This window comes from Leuciscus leuciscus, assembly GCF_965113295.1.
Source record: "Leuciscus leuciscus genome assembly, chromosome: 24".
Lineage (NCBI taxonomy): Eukaryota > Metazoa > Chordata > Actinopteri > Cypriniformes > Leuciscidae > Leuciscus > Leuciscus leuciscus.
Window position 1 is genome coordinate 26,052,809 of NC_138723.1, and position 17,481 is coordinate 26,070,289.

The 17,481-nt window shown below is 37.4% G+C and overlaps 2 protein-coding genes across 5 annotated transcripts in view; both read right to left on the minus strand.

Annotated features, from left to right (window-relative positions):
* Positions 1-4,147: 4,147 nt before the first annotated feature.
* gpat4 (glycerol-3-phosphate acyltransferase 4) lies at positions 4,148-14,883 on the minus strand. Of its 2 annotated transcripts, none has more exons than XM_082157858.1 (13): positions 14,725-14,883; positions 12,375-12,907; positions 8,467-8,536; positions 8,095-8,377; positions 7,529-7,603; positions 6,416-6,505; positions 6,167-6,260; positions 5,919-6,034; positions 5,760-5,815; positions 5,587-5,672; positions 5,327-5,501; positions 4,932-5,030; positions 4,148-4,811 (listed from the first exon to the last, which is right to left on the minus strand). In XM_082157858.1, exons 2-13 carry the CDS (start codon positions 12,540-12,542, stop codon positions 4,798-4,800), a joined length of 1,326 nt encoding a protein of 441 aa, XP_082013984.1. In that variant the 5' UTR covers positions 12,543-12,907; positions 14,725-14,883; the 3' UTR covers positions 4,148-4,797. The 2 variants fall into 2 exon arrangements, with proteins under 2 accessions (XP_082013984.1, XP_082013983.1); XM_082157857.1 differs by having other exon boundaries at positions 4,932-5,011; positions 5,373-5,501; positions 14,725-14,881.
* Positions 14,884-16,189: 1,306 nt separating this feature from the next.
* Positions 16,190-17,481, minus strand: part of cabp1b (calcium binding protein 1b) — a 29,775-nt gene continuing 28,483 nt past the window's right edge. For all 3 annotated transcript variants that reach the window (XM_082157873.1, XM_082157875.1, XM_082157874.1), the window contains one exon: positions 16,190-17,399. In XM_082157873.1, the coding sequence (XP_082013999.1) occupies positions 17,374-17,399 (26 nt within the window). In that variant the 3' untranslated portion in view covers positions 16,190-17,373. The remainder of the gene's footprint in view (positions 17,400-17,481) is intronic.

Sequence of the window (17,481 nt, forward strand, 5' to 3'; positions counted from 1 at the left end):
ATCTCCAGACTGGATAATTAAAGCTCACCCTGAGACAAGAGTCAGAGATCATGAGTTCAACAAGACGTCCTAATGTTCTTTTATGTTCTAGAAAATGAGATATCACTCATGACAACGCTCTGAATAGTTATTGCATGTTATTGAATATGGCAGTGTTAATGTATTACAAGATGATTGATTTTTGCTGCTGCTACAGAGCAAGTATACATTTCCTGCTGCTAACAGACACACAGACACTTCATTACCACATGGCACAAGCTGATTGGTGTGATCATGTAAGATATGCTGCTGCTGCTGCTGCTGCACAAATACTAAACAGACACATTAATCCTGTAGCAGATCTAGGCAGGTGGAGCTGGGGGAGGTGGAGGGTTTCAGAGGAACTCTGATTGCAGGACTAGCTTACAGCAAACACTGAACCAGACTATTTAAATGTTGAGCAAGTAATCTCATTGGCTGCAGGATCAGCAGAGCCAGTCAGCTTGTGCCATGCGGTAATGATCTGATTGCCTGCAGAATGCATGTAAAGGACCTGAAATAAAATCAGCATGCGCCCTCTAGAGTGTCATGACTGTATATGATGGTATTACTTTTTCTTGGTGGTCTGTGATTTAAATATTGGAATCCAATCAGATGCAAAGTTGTGTCCTGTGGTGGAAACCTTCTGAAATTAATGAACGGAAATATTATTGTTAACAAAAACCATAAAAATTCTCATTACTTGAAATAAAATAAACATCAACTGAAAAAAGAAAATATATACTATATATATACTAATATATAAAAAAGTATATATACTTATTTTATTACACACACACACACACACACACACACACACACACACACACACACACACACACACACACACACACACACACACACACACACACACACACACACACACACACACACACACACACACACACACACACACACACACACACACACACACACACACACACACACACTGTATATATATATGAGACAGATATATAGCCTACATTGATATATATCTGAGAAAGATATATACATTGATATATATATATATATATATATATATATATATATATACAACACCACGGAGGTATTTAAAAAACAATAATAAAAATGACAAAAACACACAAAATTACTAAAACTTAAAATGAAAATAAAAAAAGATAATATAAAATAAAGTTTAATACAAAATATTAACAAAAACTATAATAGTATATCAATGATTCTAAAATAACACTGCCAATACGATATGAGATATGACATCTTCAATTTGACTTGAACACAAGATGGCAGCAAAGCTTTCAAAAGCCTTCAACATGAAATGTTGTCCATGTAATGGTATTAAACTAAATGTACAAACTTGAATTGAAGGCAAACATGATTCCAGTGTAATATTAGTATTTGCATGTTGTTTCAGCTGTTAGGACTGCAGTTTCTCTCCAGTGGGGCTTTGAAGCTTTGAGAACTGCTGAACACATGAACAATGAGAAACATGTGATGTTATTAGACAGCATGGGTCTAGTGCACTAAGCTCTTGGACTGGCCCTATCTCGACTCATGGGTTTGCTTTGGCCTGACTGACGCCTCCTGGGTGGAAGAAGAACAGCAGGAAGTTGCACAACAGAAAACTGGATTCTTGTCACAATCCTATAGCTTTACTCAAACAATCTAAAAGGGCCTTCACTGTAGCAACATTTAACATTAACTTTATGTTCACAAAGAGCTGGTCAGTTAACTGTGTGAATAACTAACCGAATTAACAGGGAGTCTGGGATCAGGGTGACCACAGTGCTTATGCTTAACACTTTCAAAATGTTTTGTTCATAAGAAAACGTGGGTCACGTGTTCAGCTCACCTTCGAGAAAGTCAGTGTCCTCTTGAAGTCTCTTCCTCCACAGATACGAAACCCCCATGGTGGTGGACCTGTCAAACTCATCTGTCTGCCACAAGCTTTGAATCTAAATGCCCTTTAAGAACAACACAATCGGTTTGTGTTTCTGGCCTGTGCCAATAAGACTAAAGGGGTCAGCCGTGTTTATGGTGTATTTTTAAAGGTCTTCTGGAGCTTAGAGATATAGAGGCTCTGTGTGCATTCACACCACGCATGAACATCTGTACATGATGTTCTTTGCTGATGTCATTGTTTTTTCATGCCATGTCAGCTTCTGTGGCTATTTTCATGGCAAGAAAAAAATATGGTAAAACTATACCATATTTTTACAATTTATTTTGCTAAAAACTATTAGCTATTAGGTTGCCTTTTGATTTCAGTCACTTCGACATTGTTTCGGAATCTCATTTGTTTCCCTAAAGCGTTAGATTCCGATGCAATGTCTCTCATCACAGGGAACCGAGGTTACATTTAGTAACCGGAGATGTTTGACTTTGTTAAAATAAATTCTTCAAGAGTTAGCCGAGAAAAAAGGTTTTGCACCGGGTTAAAACCAGCACAATCTACTAAAACATGATTCAATGATAAAGAGTTTTGAAAGAAAGAACATGTTGATGGATCTTCTAGTATTAAAAACGTTCGTGTCGTCCTTGAATGGCCTATTCTACAATCTGTTTGAGAACTGATAGAAACTTCTTCCAACATGGGGCTGATTTCATGGAGTTTGTTCATAGTATAACTAGGCTATAGATCCCATGTTTGCCATTTGTTATTAATATGCTATAGGAATAAATTATTGGTTTTAGATCATGAAAGGTACTGTGCAAATTTCGACATCTGCTGATAATGCTAATAATCAAGCTGACAAAAAGCCTATATTTATTTTAAGTATTCAGAAATTAAACGTTTTGTAAATGAACCCCTTGGATAAACCATTTTGCATAAAAGTACGCTTATTTTTAATAGGCTATAAACACACAAGTTAGTAAATGGCGCAAAATGTAGACGGGAAGAAGTTGAGTTCGCCTAGGAATCGGCAGGAACATCTCAAAATATCTCTCAGATATTTTTATCTAGCATGTTAAAATTGTCACTTTTTGAGGGTGAGAAAAAAACGTACCGTTTTGTGTCTGTTCCTTTAAATGCAAATGAGCTGCTGCTCCCAGCACAGAGGGCGGAGCTTCAACAGCTTGTGTCACTTTACCTCACAGACATGCACTGAAAATTTAAAAAACTTTTAGCCTTTTATGTTCAAACCGGAGTCAGATAATGATGGAGACTCAAGAAGTGACATGTAAAAGCAACAGGACATTTCTGAATGGTTAGTTGATGAATTTATGAAGCTTATGAGTAGTTATCTTCTTGTCATTGATTAGCATATTCTGTCTTGATAATCATTAAATCGTGTTCCGGGGGCGGGGTTTATGTAAATTCTGGGGTTGGTGATGTCACTAACCCGGGAGGAATGTCCTGTAGTCCCTACCAGCCGTTTGTTGTAGTCCTTAAAAAGCAATTTCTTAAAAGCAAATATCTCCCTTTGCTTTGAACTTCAAGTGTTGTAACTTTGCAGATCAAACAGCAACGTTACACACAGCCCATTCTCATACCCAAATCGTCACTTTTTCGTCACTTTCAACCATACTTCAATATCCGACGCACAAAGCACCCTTTAGCGTCCATATGAGACGCATAACCCTACCACATACCTAAACCTACCCATAACCGAGGCGTCACATATGGACGCTAAAGGGTGCTTTGTGCGTCGGATATTGAAGCACGAAAAAGTGACGATTTGTGGGTGAGAATGTGTTGTTACACACTAACTAAAGTTAGAAAAGTGAAATCATAATCAACCACCCCTTTAAAAGTTTTTCTGTATAGATCTGCGTTACAGCCAGTTCACACAGAATGTATTTTGCTGATAAAAACATGAGACAAAGGTCAGTGGAATGAAAAAAGTACGAGGTCTAGAAACCCTTTGACCCGCCATTCTAACTTAAATGATTTTCCTTTTCATTACACTGCCCTACACATTATGGATATATCCCAACAAAGATAGTTAGTGTTCTGTTTTGAAAATTCTTAAGAGATTGTTGACGAAAATCAGGCCCTATATGGTCTTGATTTAAATTAGAAACTTGACCTGCTTGAAACAAAAACAAAACATTGTCCTTTCAGAATGGTTAGACATTAACCTTTCAATAGCGTTTGAATGAATACTGTTTGACTGTATAAATTAAAAAGTAAACGAAGACAATGTAAAAAAAAAAAAACTACTGTATTAAAAAAAGAACAAACAGCACACTAGAGAGGCTGCCATAAGGAGATGATCTGAGCAGCTAAACACTTAACAGACATTGTTCTTCATGGTTCTACCAACATTACAGTTCTACGCACATCATCCCTTCACTTTTTTTACACAATCTTAAATAAATCACTTCAAACTCTTCCACTCTTTCTTCTCCTGGGACATCATGCATTACATTAACAGAGCACAAAAATTCAAAACTGAAACAGACTGTGAAGGAAAAAATAAATAAATATAAAAAAAATAATTCACTCAAGTATGCCATGTGTAACTCTCACTCCAAACGGAAATCATTATCAGCCCAGGAATTGAAAGCAACAGAGACAATCGTGCAACAATGCAAAAGCTCCTGAGGCGCAGCAGTGAGCCGAGGGTCTGGCGACACAGCTTTCCCACCGGCTCACGAATGACTTCATCGGCTCAGTTCTACAGTTGTGTCCGAGCAGGTTCAGGAGGGGGCCAGTCTAGGGCCGAGCAGCACGTGTGAAGTCAAGCAGAGCTGCATCTCTTCAAGAGCGACTGCGGTCTTCGCTGCTGCCCACTAAAACCTTGCTGTAAAGTTTCTGCTGCTCCTCTTTGAAAACTTCTTTGACTTTCCCTCGTTTCAGTCCACCATCCCTGTGAACATGCAGAGCACAAAAGGTTTAAGCTTTATTCCATTTTAAAATGTCCATGTGTGTTCTTCAAGTCCCAACTCATATTACATTTGTGTTTGACACTTTTTAAAGAGGAACCAACCATAACAAGTCTGCCAGTCCTCCCTTTCTAGCGATGGCTGCTTTAACCCTGTTGGCAAACTGCACAGCGTCCTCTCCTTCCTGGAAAAATAAAACTCACCTAAATATAATGAAGGGGTGGCAAAAAGGTTTGGGGAAAATAAAAATACAATACCATTCAAAAGTTTGGGGTCTGAAAGACTTCTTAATGTTTTTGAGTATTATTCTCCTCAAGGCTGCATTTATTTGATCATAAATAAAGTACAAATATTAATATTGTGAAATATTATTACAATCCAAAACAACTATTTTCTATTTTAGTCTATAATAATATATTATTTATTAATATAAATGTCTTTACTGTCACTTTTGATCAATTTAATTCATCCTTGCTAAATAAAAGTATTAAAAACAAACTTTTGAATGGTAGTTTTTCCATCTCTTTTGAAGCTTCACCCCTCACCATTCGGCTCATTGGTGGAAGGTACCAGACGCTACACACAATGGCCCAACTGCTCATCATGTGCAGCAGATAGTTCACCATCCCAAATTTGCTGCTATTCCAGAACGCATCACCAAAGCGAGGATCATACTGCCAAAACAACAGCCAGAGCAATTTAAAGCCGCTTTATAACGATGAAGTCAACGTATAACATAAAAGAGGAGGTTGTTCTTACCTTTATGGCCACAGGATAAACTGTGCAGCCGATCTCAAAGCTTCCCTTCTTGAACATCATGACTGAAGTGTTGTTTATACAAGTTCCTTCAAAAAAAAAAAAAAAAAGTTGATTTATTCCACATACTTCAGTCTATGAAATGGTTATTTATAAACAGAAGTTTTAACACTCACCCTCTGGGAATATAAGGATTGGTAGTTTGCTTTTATCTGCAACGTGGTCACTTAAACTATATATATATAAAAAAAATATTTGTTTGAATTTGTGTCAAACAGAAATGCTCAAATTGTAAATGTAAGAAAATGGATGCATGTCAGTAAATGCACTGTTACCGTTTGGCCACTAGGTGTCGGTCCTTCACTTCAGACCTCTCAAACCAGATGTGAGGACAGGCCTTCACCATCGCCCTCTGAATGACCCCCATCAGACCACCATGGACCTGACCCACCTGATGCACACACAATTATTAACTGCTAGTGTAATGGAGGCCAGCTCAGAGCGGTGCGAGTAGAACCGGAGGACTCATATTACATTAAACATCAATACTGAACCAAAGTCATAAACACAAACATCACACTACCATAGCATAGCATCCGTCACTGGCCAGAATGATGACGTCGATAGGCGAGGTGTGATTGGCCACACAGATTCCTCCGTTTTTGGGTTTATTCTCACTTGAAGGAAAAAAAAAAGTAAGTGGATAGTAAGAAATATGGAAAATAAAACAATGCAACAGGCATACAGATGTGTAGCTGTAGTCACCAAGCAACATGACAACTTTAATAATAATGTTTAATACTGGAATATGGAAGTGTTTGTGTGTCAATACCTGTCATGATAGGTAATGATGGCCGTGAGGGCTCTTACACAGATCCGGTAACACATTAAATGAACCTTGTCGCTGAGATAATTCTTCATTCTGCACATTAGAGCACAGAAAACATTGTAAACAAACCACTTTTACATTGGAACAAGAGATTTAATGGGTTTTTGAGAATGTTTAGATCAACTAGCCAATATATGCATGTGTTTATATCTTATTACTTAAGACAAACACTTTCTAATATGTTAAATTATTATTATACAGCTCTTGATTGAATTTTGATTGATTTTACACTACCATTCAAATGTTTGGGGTCGGAAAGATTTTCATATGTTTTAGAAAAAAGATTTGATTCAAAATACAGTAAATGATATACATTTCATAATATATTACAATAGAAAATGCTCATTTATTCCAATGATGGAAAAAATACAGTAAAACCAGTAATACTTTGAAATATTTTTACAACCCAAAATAACTGTTTGCTGTTTGAATATATTTTAAAATTAAATTTATTCCTGTGATCAAAGCTGAATTTTCAGCATCATTAGGCCTACTCCAGTCTTCAGTGTCACATGATCCTTCAGAAATCATTCTAATATGCTGATTTGCTGCTCAAGAAACATTTGTTTTTATTATGACAGTTGAAAACACTTGTGCTGCTAACACTGGTAGAAACAGAGATAAAGTTTTCAGGATTCTTTCAATAGAAAAGCATTTATTATTATTTGCATCACAATGAATGTCACTTAAGGACGTAAGGACTTTTGCGGTCTTTTCCCAAATCACGGAAGTGACCTCGACGTCCGGGTTAGCGGTAGCATAAGCCACCAGTACAGAACCTATTTGTACTACTGTAGAAGTTTGGTACCATTCTGGGGATTATTAGTGTGGTAATTTATGAGATACAATCTTAGATCCATTAGCGCCTGCACTAAGCCTTTCGGCTGATATCTCTAAATAAGCTCTAACTTTAATAATGTTCAACCAAGGGAAAAAAGGCAAAGGTTGTTTGGCTCGAGGTCATGGTGCAAAGGACCCTATGTTGATTTTCCCCCGAACCATCCCTTTAAACCCAACTCAACAGCCCTCAGACCTTCAGAAGTGTACCGGACATACCTTCCATTCGGAAACAGGCCAACGATTGACGACTGAACCACAAGAAGACCGACACCAGTAAAAGCAAGCGTGACCCTGTAAGAGCAACACGGCAAATGTTAAAAGCAAGATCTAAGAAGGACACAGCTTAACAATCACTACACAAACATTATGTCTGCATTAGAGTAATCGGGCTAGTGGAGATTAGAACAGCATTTTTCTGCATAGTTCTTTTGAATAAAAATACAAGGTGTCCGTTTCTCCTTGAGCACTTAGCATTGGGCACCGTAAGGCCTTAAAACTGCTGATGCCTTAAAAGTGCTGACAGTTTAAAACCGGTGAATCCTTAAAGTCCAATCTGTTTTTAAGGTTTGGAATCGGGCCACACAGAACTTCGACTATTTCTCACTTAGGCTCCATCAGTTTGCTAATATTTCTGCAAGCTGGAACCGAAACAAAATCTTTTCAGAGCCAGTTCATCACGTCTAATTGATTTAATAGTCCCATTTGAAAACCACTACTCTGGCGATTACCAACCATATCCGTCCACAAAGCATTCATGCAGTATCCATCGATCTCCCTCTCACCTGAGTGGCAGAAGAAACCCATATCGGATGAGCACGCCCACCCCCCAGAGCGCCGTGAGCCTGGTGCTGATGTGGTGGAAGTTGTAGTTGCTGCGGGTCAGCAGGTTCCAGGACTCCAGCTCCTCCGCTGTGAAGCGCTTGGTCACCTCGTCATCGACGATGCTCTCCACGCCTCGCCGGCAGAAATTGAAGATGTCAGACATGTCAAACTCAGGCTCTGCACCGCCACGCCTCATTTCCTGGATCTCCTGTTCGAGGGACGCTGGTTCTTTAGCAATGATCCCTGTGGGGGGAAAAAAGAGCAGGGTTACGACAATGTCGAAAATATGACGTTGGTGGGAACTCATGTGAATGATCTTTTTAGTGTTTCACCATTGCTGTAGGGTTTGTAGAGATGCTGATTCTTCTCTCTGGCTCCTCGCTCCATTCTTAAGGTCGCCCACTGAAAGAACAAATGAAATAAACTGCACACTGTAATGGTTCAGAACAGTATCCTGCAGTGTCCATTGTAGTATCGCAGTAACAAAGCCGCAAAATAGTGATTTTTTCAAACTGTGGTATTTGTCCAAATTAAAGGTGAAAATTTTATTTTATTTGACCATTTCATCTCGTTATGGACGTGTTTCATTATGGAATTACATGACATGAGACTTAATTGGATCACTTAATCTTCCTTTTGTTACATTTGTTTTGTATCCCCAATGGCGGGCTGGTCTGCGACCCCAAAAGAACTCACCCAGCTGTCATGAGGATGGGGAAACAAACAACATTCAAGCGATAAACAGCCTTTGGGGCGCCAATTCCACAGAGATACAGCCACCGGGGAGGAGAACACAACGGCTGATCCATGTGTCCTTGTGGAGACCTGGAGTTCAGCCAAAGCCCCTGAAAACCTCATATGAGCCCATGAACACCATCCACTGACAGTTCAACTTTAAAAATGAATGAATCGTTTTGTGGAACCAGTTCTTTATGATGATTCAGTAAAAATAGCTGCGTTTACATGGACACTTATAATCGGATTGACGGCTCAATCGGACTAAAAAACCTTCATGTAAACACCTTAATCGATCCGATTGAGCTCGATCTGAATGAAATTTCGATCGGATTGAAAGGGGTGGTTTATCCCTTTTGTAATCCGATCGAGAGAACATGTAAACACTTGATCGGATTGAAAACCGAAACTGAAAGGACTGCGCCTGTGCAATGACGTATGACGCGCGGAACGAGCTGTTCTTCCTGTTTAATAAAGTGTCATATTAATACGTTTCCCGTCATTCTAAAATTCTCATTTCACTCGCGCGTCTGTGAAGTAAAGCAGGACAACATCCCACCAGTGCTTGTTTTGGATTCTCATCCACAGACGACTGGTTTTGGCCGCGGGGAGGGGCATTTTTACTGCGTGATCAATAAGCAGCACGGCAAAACGGTTAATATGCTCTAAATTATGACCAGAGACGAATTAATATCACGTCTGCTTTTTAAAACAAATAAAGAACCAATAGAGGAGAATATTTATGCGCGAAAAGCGGGAAACTCTGTATATTCGTGCAGTGTGCACATGTCAAAACATCAGATCCGATTTGAAACTTGTGACATATAATAGCGCACATCAACCCGATTACTTTATTTATCATTCATGTAAACACCTTGTTCGGATTCATCAATCGGATTGATTTCATACCAACCTCACATTGGAATCTATAAAACCTATTTGAAACCAGAGCACTTGATTTAAAAGAATCAGTTCAGATTGAGATGAACAGGCTAAAAGAACCGCTTTGTCTTAAACCTGCCACATCACACTGAACTAAATACAGAGTATCTGTGTAGTGCATAGTTTTTAAAATCAAATTTCACATATTTTATAAGACCTACACAAATAAAAATTAATATTGTATGTCCATGCAAAAACTCATACAATCTCAAAAATAAATCATGTCTCTTAGATTATTTTACTTAGTTAAACAAACTTGTATTGAAATTGGTTTATGTACTTGTATCGAAATATGTACGAATTTGAAGTTGATCGATATTGGATTTTGCTGATACAAAAATAATCTGTAAAATACAGATAACTCTGCCAATACTAATACAATCTATATACTGAATGTGTAAAATGAAGTTCTTTGCAGCCGTTCACACAGAACGTGTTTTTCCATTGTTTTATTCATTCCACTGACCTGGGTCTCACATTTTTAACAGCAAAAACATGTTCTGTGTGAATCGGCCCTTAGACTTTACTTCCTGTAACCAATTTAAGACACTTGCGTAATCCCTGTACAAATCTGCCATATTTTGCCTTGTTTATGTATACCTGCACATGCATGTACATGTGTGCGGTGTGCACTCAACATTTGATGTCGCTGCATCTGAATTTTCCCTAAGGGATCATTAAAAGTGGATTAGTCAAGCAAGGACGGCAGCTGAGCACCGAGTGTGGAAAGATGTCCTTTCTCTGTGTGAAAGTAAACAGTGACTCTCTCGTGGTTGCTGATGATGCTGTGACTCAGGGAGTTGTGGATGTCACGGTCGGGATGGGGAAAGAGTGAACAGTCAAGCTGCTTGTCAGACTAAATTTTGCTCCCCTGTTCAGGGTCACCGGACAAAAGAGTAAGTGGAAGTTAGTCACTGAAAAACAGCCATCTGGAGGTTCTTAGGGAGTCTGGAGACGGTCTGAACGAGTGACTACATCACATCAGTCATTTAGGCACATCATGATTTGAATTTAATTGATAGAATCAAGAAAGTGATTATAATGCATCTCAATTTTTCAAATTACATTGTAGGCGAGCAAAATCTTTTTGCATTAAATTGTGCATTAGACCTAATGATTTGCTTCATGTTATCCAAAGTGTGTGATATCTTTGATACCATCGTTTCTCCATTTCTGAATGGAAACACGCAATAGGAATAGGTTATTTCTATAACAGTATACTAACACACTAACTGTTTCTACAGGATACGGTATGCATACTATGAACAGTATGTCAATTCAATCTGTGTGCACATAACACACAGGTGACCTACTAAATTGCCAAAATGTGCACTGCAGTATTACAATTAAGAATTACAGTTACACTTTATTTTAAGGTGACATAGTAACATTGTAATAACTTAAATAAGTACTGAGTAATATTAATTAACTACATGTACTTACGGTTAGGTTTAGGGTTACATGTAATTATGCATAATTTACTAGAGTAAGTAAGTACATGTAGTATCGTGTAACTACGTCACCTTAAAATAAAGTGTTACCAGAATTATTTAAATTAATTCATAAATGAATTCACCTACCTGTGAATCAAATGTTTTTTCAACAAGCTACTATTTTCAAGTTGTTTTAATATTTGTGAAAATCTCTTATACTCACCAAGGCTTCATTTATTTGATAAAAAAACAGTGTAATATTGTGAAATATTATTACAATAACCCTTCTATTTTAATATTTTATTCCTATGATGAAGAAGCTGAAATTTCAGAAGCCATTAGTCCAGTATTCAGGGTCACATGATCCTTCAGAAATTATTCTAATAATCCTAATTATTTAACATTTCTTATTATGCTCAATTGATGAATAAATATAAATGTCTTTATTGTCACCTAAATGGCCAATTTAATGCATTCTTGCTTCAAAAAAGTATTTATTTCTTTCAAAAGATAAAAAAAATCATCCTGACCCCAAACTTTTGAATGGTAATGTACCTGACCCATCAATGTGGGATTCACAATTACTGATTTTTTTTTTTTAGGCTTATATTTTCATATAAATTCAAGCAAAGAGCTACATGCTGATGATCTGAAGCAAAACTAATTATTTCTCTCATGTGGTTAAAAAAAAAAAAACACTTTCTAAAACGAGTAGTCGAATACTTTCGTTTCCGGAGTAAAGTTCACACATTTAAACCAACATTTAAACCAACGCAAACTGCCAGATTCCTGCATCAACAATGCATGTAAGAATATGTGACAGCACAGGTTAAAGTCTGAGGCAAAGTCAAATGACAGCCAGACCCTCCAGACTTACTAATTCAGTCAAACGTGAATGTGTTTTTCTATTTTTAGCCTCTGGCATCTTTAGTGAAGGGAGAGAGTGCTGACTACTGAACTAAGTAGTAAAACACAGAGCAAAAGACTCCCCGGATGACCTTCCAACTTATATTATGAGACGTTTACACCACAAACAGACCATCTCACCTGGTTTAACTTTCCACAGCTCCACTGATATTCTTGTTCAGTCATTTAATCATGAGATAATCACTGTAAATGGTCTCACTCACCTCAAAAAGCTTGATCAGGGAATTCATATACAGTCTGCGGATCCCGAAAGACACGCCGAGGATTGCGGGTACGATGATGAACACCAGCAGAAGGGTGAACCACACCGTGAAGGAAATGCCCAGAAGCATACAGATCAGGCTGTCGAAGGGGAAGAGGTAGGACTCCATCTTGACCAAGACGCAGGGAAGGAACGATTTAAAAGTGACGAGATTACCTAAACTCAGACTGATGGATTCCTCTATAGTGCCTCAATTTCTGAAGCCTCCGCTGAAACACAGCCTTCATGGGCATTTAGGGGAAAATTATCATTTTATATCCATATCCATCAAATGAACACCCTACGATGCTACAGACATGTCTGCGGGACACATCAGGGTTAAGAAAACCCTGAATGAGAGTGTTGGAAATATAAATAAATGTGCATAAATGCTCAATCTTTGCTCCTTTCACAGTCTCTTGGAATGAATATTTCTTCATCAATGACCTACTTGAAATTGTCTCACATCATCGTCCACTCCCATTTCTGATATATCTAGGAAAAAAGGAGGGGAAAATGTTTTTGAAGAGTTCTACATCATGGATGCATATGGGTAGCAATATTCAATTTGAAATGTAATATGCAAAATGACAATGCAATATGTAAAATAGCAATGCATTTCTGTATTAAAATTTACATTTTCCATTACATTTGTGCAACGTTTGGTGCAAAATGAAAATGATAATTCAATTATATAATTTACATTTGCCATTTCATACACTAGTTTTAATATGTAAATTGAATACATTTTAACGCTTTAAAAGTTGCTAAATTAAAATGTATTACAGAAATGATTAGGATGTTTAACATGTTCAAGCAAAAACTGTAGCAAAATGATCAATTAAATCATTAAAAAAAAATCTTAATTGTATTTACACTCACAGTTAAGACACTTGCGATTGCATTTTCATTATATGTCCCGCAATGAATGTAGCAAAATTCACTGTGCAAATTGAAAATACATTCCGAGACGAGTTGAGCCCCACCCCGTCAATCACTGCGTGGTGTTGGCCCCGCCTCCACCCCGTCAATCACTGCGTGAAGTTGGTCCCGGCCCCGCCCCCACCTACCCTGTCAATCACTGCGTGAAATTGGCCCTGCCCCCAAACTGTCAATCACTGCATGAAGTTGGCCACGCCCCCACCCAATGCAAAAGTCGGCAAAATAGGCTCAATCGTTTTTACTTCGTTTGTGCTGTAAAAAAATTTGTTTGTAATATTTATAGGTCATTCTGAGGTCACCCAACCCCCCACATGCTCCAAATTCACGCAAAATAGTCTTGTTTGTCTGTGCTGTTTTGTGCTGGTAAAAAATTTGTTTGTGCTGCTTGTTTTTTTTTATTTTTATATTAAACACTGAATTATAGACTATGACGTCACCAGCCAACCAGGCAAACTTCACGCAGTGATTGACAGGGTGGGGTGGGGGCGGGGCCAACTTAACGCAGTGATTGACGGTGGGGGCGGGGCCAATTTCACGCAATGCTTGACGGTGGGGGCGGGGCCAACTTCACGCAATGATTGATCGGCTCAGAATGTATTTTCAATTTGCACACTGAATTTTGCTACATTCATTGCGGTACATTTAATGAAAATGCAATCGCAAGTGTCTCAATTGTGAGTGTAAATGCAATAAATAAATAAAAACATTTAAATGATAATTGTGCTGCAGTTTTTGCTTGTTTGACATGTTAAACATCTAATAATTTCTGTAATACATTTTAATTTTAATTTAGCAACTTATAAAGCATTAAAATATGTATTCAATGTACATATTAAAACTAGTGTATGAAGTGGCAAATGTAAATTTAAATACAGAAATGCATTGCCATTTTACATATTGCATTGTCATTTTGCATATTACATTTCAAATGTAATATTGCTACCCACATGCTTCCATTCACAACTGTCCACATCAAATATTTTGGCATTATTCAATAAATAAAATGGCTTTTCCCCCTTTATGATTAATCATCTAAAGCAGAAATAGATTCAGAGTAATGAAATGTATTGATGAACACTATTAAACGACTACAATGAGTATTTAACGGATTGTAACGGACAATTCAACAGCACTCTAAAAGCTAAATATCACTATTATAACACCTCAAGCATAATCTTCATCTTAACGTCTGAAATAAATGTTTATTAGATCTTAAATGAACCATAAATGGGTTAAAACTGCAGTTGTATTAAACATTGTTTGTATAAAGAGGTGTAAATGACTGGATGCTAAAGCGCTTATCAACAGCTTTAATCACGTAATTAAACTCCCAAACGTCTAAATGTATGAAACCCGCTGTTTATACTGACCTGTTCCCTGAAGATGGCGTTTAAATGCTGATTTGTCCTCTCAATTAAATACTAATTTGACATTTTAGCAACGCGACACGCTGCTGTTGTTGTTGTTATGCAACAAGTTTAAGCATCAGTAGCGGCGCGTTGCTCGATCAGCAGCATCCACAACTTCCGCTTCCGGTGGACTGAGGATGTTTGCCCCTCCTACCACTGATCTCAGAGCAGTTGTTCTTTTACAGTCTATGGTGCGCTCGTGTTTCGGGAATAAATAGTTGCGGGGATAGCCGATTCTAGACCTGTGGCGTCTGCATTATTAATAATATTTTGTTACAAATATTTAGGCCCTATATTTTTAAACTAATAGTCCACTTTCCATGTTGTTAGGCTATACAAAAATCACACTAAAATTGTCTTGTAAACTTACCATACTTTTAATTTGAAACTTTTAAAATGCATTTTATGTAGATTTGATTAATTGACTCTTGCCCAGACCGTTCAAGACCGTTCAAACTCGTCAATCCATCAAAAACTCTTGAAAAACGATCATATTTATTTATTTATTTAGATTTGTATGTATGTATTTAGATTTTTTAAAATGAAATAAAACGGTTCTATTAGTGGTGTAATTTCCACCAAATCTAACAATTCTGTCCCAATAAACATTAGCGTACTTGGTCACTGCCTAGGAGACAACAGTGTCTGTAAAGAGCATTCCTGAGATGAAATGAGACATCTGTGATAAAGACAAGAAAGAAAAACCAAAAAGGTAAATATATCTTTGTGTCACTAGCTTTAATTTGTCAAATGGAGCAATGTGTGAAAATCTTATTTAATCGGATGTATTTAGAATGCATAAAAAAGGCAAATTTGAATAGCCTTAAACAAATAAGTTGGCCATTTTGTTATAGAAATGTTTAAAATGTAAGTTTCACCAGAGAATGTTATCAGAGTGCATGTGATGTTATGGAAATAATGCGGTGGAAATGTTCATGAATTCCCCACTGTTGGTAGATAAATTAATCTAGTAAAAGTGTGAAAATTTTGTTCAAGAGTTTCTTTTTTTTGGAAAGTTAACCAGTTCCGATTCATTTCAAATGTTTATACGGTAAAATTTGAGTGCTTCTTATGTTCCAGTCTGACCTTCTAAAAATGGTTTGTGTCATTCCTATTACAGAGAGCATTGTGATTGTGAAATTGACATTCATAAATTAAATGTTGGATACCATCATGCAGAACCATCTCTGGCCAGATGCTGGAGCTGGAACTCTATGCGTCATGCAGGTAACAGTAGGTGATTGCATTTGAAATGAAATATATTATAACAACAAAAATGTATTGCACTGAGTACATATGACTTATCCTTTGATATAAAATGTGTCTGTTTGCGACATTAAATGTGGGTCAGTAATTCAATTGCTTTATTATTTTCATTGTTTGGTCTTGGTGTTTGAAGAATACAAGGTAAAACAGACTCTTTGATTGCACAACTCTTTAATGAAATCTACACTCTACAAAAAGTTGTTTTGGCATGCATAGAATAACTCAATTAAGACAAACTTGAAATCACACAAATAAGATACAAGAAATCCAATCCACTCTCTCTCTCTCTCTCTCTCTCACACACACACACACACACACACACACACACACACACACACACACACACACACACACACACACACACACACACATTCTCAAAGAGTGAATTAAGATCAAAGACGCTCATCTGACTGTTAACTAAACTCACAACATTTAAATACAGGACAAAACTACACAAAGTATGCTTACAGTAGGCTACTCTGCTGTGTTGACTCATAATTGCATCAGCACTAGCATTCATGCAAGGACAATGTGCAAAAAAGGGCAGTTTAATGTTTTCTTTATGGCAAATCTTTCTCAACTTTTTCAAAAATATGTCCACGCATACAGTAGTGCATAGGTCCGATGTATTGTACAATAAATAGCAAATGATTGATAGCAAAGATTTCCAGCATTTCCCAGTACATTGATATATAAAATAAAATCTTTGTGATAATCTAATATATCATAGGCTACTGTAAAACAGCCAGAGTCTTTTAAAGGGAAACTATACACACTCATCTCTATATACTTTACAAATATTAATAAATAGCTTAAATATGAAACAGCAATGTTATTGCACCCTACTGTCACAAAGTAGGTGTGAGATGCCAGTAAAAGTATACTGGATATTTTGATGCTTATTAACTCAGCAATTTGATCACTCGCTTTTTTTTGTAAGGTTGCTCTCGGGGCGTTTTTTGCATCAGACACATTGCAGGCTTTTTATGGGGTTAAAAACCCGTTTCACAAATATATATATATATCAGAGATCACAGTATTAGTGAGGCATCCTCTCATTGCCACTGTTATTCTAACCTTTATTTTTACCAGGAAAAGAAGCACATTGAGATTAAGAATCTCTTTTACAAGAGCGTCCTGTTGGCTTCTGGGCTTCATAAAAGCTTTCATGGAGGGTTACAGTGCAGTTCTTTCATTTGTGCTTTGAGGTCAGAGGTCATATTCCGGAAGTTCCTCTTGTGAGGCTGCTCCCTTTTCCTCCTAATCTTTCCTCTCCTCCATCCTCATCTTCCTATGTCAGAGCACAGGAGATCCCTTTTTTGATGTGGTTTGTCCACCTTTCCTCTAGCGAGACATCATTCGCACAAATTCTGGAAGAAGAAAGACCAGAAAGTGGTTTAATTTAGCACACACACACACACACACACACACACACACACACACACACACACA

Coding starts and splice junctions, on each gene's coding strand:
- gpat4 (XM_082157857.1), bottom strand. CDS start 12,542: ATGGAGTCCTACCTCTTCCCCTTCGACAGCCTGATCTGTATGCTTCTG. Junction 7,604..8,094: donor GGGTTTCTTCTGCCACTCAG/GTGAGAGGGAGA, acceptor TTGCTCTTACAG/GGTCACGCTTGCTTTTACTG. Junction 6,506..7,528: donor GGCCTGTTTCCGAATGGAAG/GTATGTCCGGTA, acceptor TCTAATGTGCAG/AATGAAGAATTATCTCAGCG.